Source organism: Budorcas taxicolor, chromosome 6 (assembly GCF_023091745.1).
Source record: "Budorcas taxicolor isolate Tak-1 chromosome 6, Takin1.1, whole genome shotgun sequence".
Classification (NCBI taxonomy): Eukaryota; Metazoa; Chordata; class Mammalia; order Artiodactyla; family Bovidae; genus Budorcas; species Budorcas taxicolor.
The window spans coordinates 117153590-117160067 of record NC_068915.1 but is presented as its reverse complement, the minus strand read 5'-3'; the positions used below and the strand labels follow the sequence as shown (position 1 = coordinate 117160067).

The 6478-nt window shown below is 63.3% G+C and overlaps 1 protein-coding gene across 1 annotated transcript in view; it reads right to left on the bottom strand.

The window, feature by feature from the left end:
- Positions 1-272: 272 nt before the first annotated feature.
- Positions 273-6478, bottom strand: part of GAK (cyclin G associated kinase) — a 48675-nt gene continuing 42469 nt past the window's right edge. The window contains 5 exon segments of the mRNA XM_052641844.1: positions 273-756; positions 869-1045; positions 1664-1812; positions 2267-2491; positions 5941-6057. Of these exon segments, the coding sequence (XP_052497804.1) occupies positions 655-756; positions 869-1045; positions 1664-1812; positions 2267-2491; positions 5941-6057 (770 nt within the window). The 3' untranslated portion in view covers positions 273-654.

The following is a 6478-nucleotide window of genomic DNA, read 5'->3' as shown; positions in this document are numbered from 1 at the left end:
GGTGCAGACACACAGGAGGCTGGACCATCACCTCCAACCAAAATCCCAAGGTGCAGAGCCGCTGCCGGCCGTCTTGATGTGCTGACCCCAGGCCCATACCACCCGGCCTTCCTGCTGCAACTGACCGCCAGCCCGGGGCCCGTGGAGGGCCTGGCTCAGCGTGGACGAGGAGCCTGGTGCCGTGGGGCGGGGTCCCTGCGCTGCACCTCCGCGGACAGCGGCAGACGGGCGGGGAGGTGGAGGGGCAGCCGGAGACGAGCATCATCAGAAAATAGTTTAATTCTGTACAGTGGTCACCAGGCTGACTACAGGGGAGACGCGAACGCTCACGGACAGATCCCACAGGTCAGCAGCGTGGCGCCGCCCACCTCGTGGACGCGCCACCAGACAAAACAGGTCACGGCTGCGACACGCGTGGGAGCACGGAGTGCCACGCTTCCTCTGGGGCCAAGAGGGAAAATGAGAGAACTGGGAGGCTTTGGAATGCTTTCTCTTCTCCCGTCGGGAGCGCCATCGGCTCTGACCCGCTGAGCACACGGGCACGACGCGACGACCGGGTGCAGCCATGCCTGCCCACGCCGCCGGAGCCCCGGCCACCCTCAAGGGCCGCTCAGAGCACCGGCTCCAGAGCCAGACACGCAGCCGCGCCCGGGATCAGAAGAGCGGCCGGGAGCCCTGGCTCTCGAACTCGGCCCAGGCATCACTGAGCTCCATGAAGATCATCCGGGCGTACTGCTCGTAGGGCTGGCCCCGGGCCTGCGGGGCGGACGGCACCGTGAGGGCGGCCCCTCTCTGCGCCCACCCACCCCAGCGTCCACGCCCGCCTTGTCCAGGGGACCCCCACCCCGGCGCCCACGCCCGCGCCCACCTTGTCGGGGTGGACCACCAGCACGGCCCGGCGGTAGTGCTTCTTCACTTGCGCGGGTGTCACCAGGTCAGCCATGCCCACTGGCGTCCAGCGGCTCTCGCCATCCCACAGCGCCGTGTGCAGCGTGGACAGCAGGGCACGGATGTTTCTCTCCTTGCCCTCCGTCCACTCCAGAAGCTGCAGGAGACGAGGTGCCGCTGAGGGGCGCTGGGACCCGGCCTGTACCAGCCCCACAGCTGGCGTGAGCCCCACGGAGCCGGGCTCTGACCGTGAAGACACGTGGCCCCGTTTCTGCATTGACCCCCCCCCGGGCACAGTCAGCATGTCCCCGGGTCTGGATGAACGGGACGTGGACGAGACTGGCGTGTGGAACCAGGGACCCCGTCCTCGGCAGGACGTCCGGACGACCTGCCGTCACAGCCTCCGCCTGTCCCCAGCCTGGGGCCCCAGCGACCGGTGGAACGAGGCTGGACTCCAAGGGGCCCCTCAGAGGACCCCGCGGCCCCGTCCCCCACCTGTCCGCCGACGTCCGGGGTGTGAGCACACAGATGTCCATCACCCTGGGGTCTCTGCGGGTCAGACCCTGACCAGAGTCACACCTGGCTGGCCTCAGAGGAGTGAGAAGCTTAATGAGCGGAAGGCTCTCGTCCCAGACACGTGGAGGTGGCTGATCATTCACCACAAAGCCTTCAGAAGAGCAGTGAATGCAGACGGACGCCCCCTCCCCGCAGCGTGCCGCACGGAGGCCCTCACGTCTGAGGTGGCAGCCACCCGGCTGCACCCCTCCCCCAGTACCTTCAGCTTCAGCGGGTCCGAGTCCCGGGCCTGGTCCTGCCTCCTCATCTCAGCGATGGTCCGCGGCCCCTTCCTGTCGGCTCGCGAGGAGAAGCCCTGGCTGGGCAGCAGGTCTTCAAAGTCGTTCTCTGACACCCTCGGCTTTGGACCTGCAGGCGAGCAGACGGTCAGGGGCGCCCAGGCAGCCCGCCCACCCCTCCGTGCTGGGCAGGGGCTCAAGGACCCCTTGGACGGAGGCACAGCAAGGAGACGGGCAGTGGCCAAAGGAGCTGCCCAAGCTGCAGGCTCGCCAGGGTGGGCGGCGTCGTGGCAGGTGTCGGGACCTCCCAGAGGAGAATGCTGCAGTCAGGTCTGGCCCGGCCGCCGCTGCCCGGCCAGCGAGGCAGAGTAGGCTCCTGGACAGCGTGGCCTGGCCGCCGGAAGTGCCTGCCAGGGGCAGAGATCACCCAAGACACAGGCCTGAAACCATGAACTTCCGTCCCAAGGGGCTCCCACCGGTGGAGTCTCTTTAAACGCCCTTCCCCAGGACTGAACTGAGCCGGACAAGACAAGACGTGGCTTTGCTGTACTCCCTTCACGGGCCCGGGGTGGGAGGGGACTCACCGAAGCTGGGGGCGCGGACCCCCCGCTCCTCCCGGCTGCCAATCACACTGAAGCTGGAGGTGTAGTTAGGCCTTGGCTGTACACTGGCTTTGGGGGGCGGCTTGGCTTGGGGGGGCCACGGGGTGCCCTGGGCTGGGGGCCGACTCGTCTGCCAGGAGCCACTGGCCTTGGGAGGGGGTGCTGCTTTGGGACTGAAGCCCCCAGGAGCAGCCGCAGCAGGCGAGCCTGGGGAGACAGTGCCCGCGGGAGCGTCAGCGACGGCCCACACGGGCTGCCTGAAGCGCTCAGCCCTTGGGGACCGTGCCCCAGGTCGGCGGCTGCGACAGGCCATGTTGAGCTGGCGCCTGGCGGGCTCCCCTCCCCACGTGTTCACACGCAGGACCCAGTCCAGGAAGCTCAAAACCAGTGCCCAGAGGCCCCAGCCCCCAACTGGCACACGTGGGCAGGTTGCATGTCACGTGTATGGTCCTCGGCCACTTCACGTGTGTACAAATTCACGCAAGCAGCAGGGTCAAGACATCCCTGTTTTCTGACCCATGACCATCATCTCAAGAACTTTCTGGAAGTGGAATCACAGGACAGGCAGCCTTTGTGATAGGCTCTTCTCGCTCAGGACACGCCCAGCTGCCCCTTGTTGCCAGCAGCCTGGCAGGCGGACATGCTGTGAAGGACTCCGGCAGGTTCCATCTGAGGCCACTGCCAGTGGCGGCCGTGTGTGCTGGGGCCGGACCCCCAAGCAGCCTGCATGTGCCTCTGGGGTGACCAGCAGGGAGGTCGGGTCCATGGGGAGCCACAGACGCCAGCTCTGCGCCTGGCGCTGCCCCCAGCACGGGGCGGGGCTGCCGTCCTCTTCGTCACTTGCTCACTCCAAGGCAGACGCGTCCGGCTCTGTTTCACTGTTGCTGCCCCGACATGTGCGGGAGCTGGTGCGCGTGTGGCTCAGAGCCTTTTCCCCACTCCAGCTTCTCATCCTGCTGACAGCCTTCAGCACAGCCAGATCTTCTGATTAAGTCCAATTTACCCATTTTCCTCTACGGATCGTGGTCCAGGTGGCATGCCTTTCTGGTTCTCTCCTAAAGGCTTCAGAAACCTACAGCCGCCTCTGAGCAGTGGCCCCTTACTTGCTGTTTAAAGTGGGAAGCTCAGGGCGAGGCCTCTTTCCTTGCCCAGTGCCTCTACGAATGGCTTTGCACCGCTGTCTTCCAGCTCCTCCATCCTGCCCCGGGACCCATGTGTCTGTCCTGCCCACACCACGCAGGGCTAATTCCAGAAGCTAGAGTCCTCCAGGGCCTGGTGGGCTGAACGGACCCCCTCCCCCAGCTCTCCGATAAGTTCTACAGTGAGTCCGTCTGAACTCCGGTGGGGACTAAGCTGACGCCTTGCACGCTGCCGGAGAGCCTTCCCCTAGCTGGCCCCTGGGCGGCGAGCTAGTCCCCAAGGCTCCCCGACCTCTGTCCTTGCCGGCTTCAGTAAGAGCTGTGAGTTTCCCTCTTCCTTCTTTTGTGGTGACTGTAGACGGGGCTGCTCTGAACTGGGGGCTTAACCCTGCCGGCGATGCCAGTGAACAGGAGCAGCCCTGGTGTGTCTGTTGCTCCCACGTCCTGGGACCTGAAGTGCTTTCCCAGGCAGACAGCACTGTCTGCACACGGCCACACGCCTGTCCCTTCTGCCCTCTCCTGCCTGCGTGCACTGCTGGGGTCAGCCCCGGGGAGCGTGCGGTCTTCTGAAAACCAGCGTGAGGCGGGCAGCAGGACTCTGAAGACGCGCTGGCTCAAGTCTACAGACTGCGAGCCGCCGGCCTGTCAGGAGTGCCCCCCACAGTGGGGCTGGACTCTGCAGACACCTTTTCTGCACCGTGGGTACGATCACACAGTTCCCCTCCGGAGCCAGCTGACGCGGGCCTTGCTCGTGGGTCTGCGGGTGCTAAGCCGGCCGTGCCTTCTGGGACAAGCCCTGCCTGGCCGTGGCACGCGCTCGCGTTGGTCTGTGAACAATGCTGCCTTGGGGCCTCTGGTTTTCTTCTGCACTATCTCCGTCTGGTTTTGGTATCAGAGCGATACCAGCCTCATAAAATCAACTGCAAAATATTCCCTCCTCTTCCTACTTCCTAGAAAGACCATGCAGAACTGGTGTTCTTTAAACATTTGGTGAAATTCTACAGTGGGGCCTAGAGATTTCCTCCATCAGCAGTTTCTGACTGAGCTCACGTTCGTCATGGTTACAGACCCCTCCAGCAAACCGCCTCCCCGCGTGGTCCCGCACAGCAGGCCTGGGTGCAGGGCTGAGGCCACGAGTCCGTCTTCCTTTGGCACCTCCAGGCTCTGCGGCCGACTCTTGCTAGCCTCTCTTTTAGAGGCTCCTCCATCTTAGGAGAGACTTGTCAGCTTTACTGATCTTCTCAGAGAACTGATGTTCTGATCAACCCATTTTCTTCCATTTTCTTTTCTTTCTCACTGATGTGGGCTTTTCATCATTTCCTTCCATTTTCTTTGAGCTTACTTTGCTTTACAAGCATCTTTAGCTGAGAATGCACGCCACCAGCGAGCCGTCTTCCTCTTTTCCACATCTCCCTCCCACCGTTGCTCTAGCTGCAAAGCTAACGTTTAGCTATCTTGCGTTTTCATTCTGTTTGGCAATTTTATTTCCCTTAAGACTTGCCACATAACCTGTGTCATTCAGTTCTGAAAAGCTGGATTTCTGAGTTGTCTCACTGTCACCGACTCCTCGTTCGGCTTTGCTGGTCGGGGAGTGGCGCACGCTGTGGTCTCCGCTCTCTTGCTGAGGGTCGTTCGCAGCCCAGCGTGTGGCCTTTCCTGGCGGCTGCTTAGGTGCGGAGGGCCTGTGTCCTGCTGCTGGGCAGCGTCCTATGGAAGCCCCACAGCTTTTCTGGCCTTCCGTCTGGCGGCTCCACCTGTGCCGGCACAGGGATGCTGAGGCCTCCAGCTAGAACGCGGGTCTGTTTCTCCTTCCAGCGCCATGAGCTTCACGCAGGGCTGTTTTCTGAGGGGGGTGTGATGGACGTCTGGGGTCACAGTGCCGGGCTGAAGGCGGGGCTCCACCCTGAGAGCGGGCGCCCCGGATCCTGAGAAGTCCTTTCCACCACAGGCAGCGCCCGAGAGGCTCTGGGTGGCCCTGCCTCAGAGAGCCCGGACACACCCGCAGTTCCAGGAACACGTTCGGGGAGACAATGAAACCTTGGGAAACTCCGGCAAGCGTCTGGGGATGTTACTTTCACCTAAAATTCCACACGCTTCCCAACTGCCAAGGGAGGAGACACACTCATGGCCTCCAAAGACCCAACGTCCTTAGAGGGCTTCTCAGAAAGGACAGTGACGGTGGTGAATTCTGCACCCCAGCCCCACACCCCGAGCCAGGCAGGCAGGTTCCACCATCCTGGGCTGAGGCAGCCCCCAGCTGGCCCCCACACCCCACGGGGCCGGCAGAGGAGCTGCTCTGGCAGCTCCTGGCGTTGTCTCTGCGACAAGCTCGTGAGAGGAGGCAGAGGGGCATCTCCTGCTATTGCTGGGCCCTGGGGGACCAGGTGAGGCCGCACCTCAGCGAGGTCAGACCCCCCCCAAAGAGGCCTGGTGCTCCCCACGTGCCTCAGGGGGGTGCAGACTCCCCCCCAGAGAGGCCTGGTGCTCCCCACGTGCCTCAGGTGGCCGTCAGGTTACCTTGGAGGCCGGAACTGAGGTCACCAATGTCTGCAAATGGGTCCTGGCTCTGAGACTTGGTCTGGCTGGCCGGAAGGCCAGAAGGGGCCGGCTGGTCTCCAGGAGAGAAGAAGGGGCCTGGAGAAGAGCAGGGGCGTCAGAACCCACGCACTGGAGTGGCACAGCCTCTGTCCCAGCTCACGTGCTGAAGGCCTCACTGGGCGAGTCACCTCACGTGGGACAGGCCACGTGCAGCGGAGCCGCCCCCCAGGCTCCGTGGGGCGCTCCCCTGGCAGCCCGTGCAAACCGCCTGGGCCCGCCCCGCCGCCCCTCGGCGCGCATCCAGAGCGCGAGTGCGCTTTCCCACGCTCTCCGTGACTCTACGGACTGTCCTGCCCCAACTCCTGGGTCACTGAAGAGTCACTATGAGGTTGTTACAAGTAACAGCAACTCAGAAAGAGCTCTCATCAACTAAACGGAAAAGGGTGAATCTCTGATTCAGAGAAATAAAGAACGTAGAGCAGTTCTCAAAAGAAACACAGATAAGCAAACCCCTACA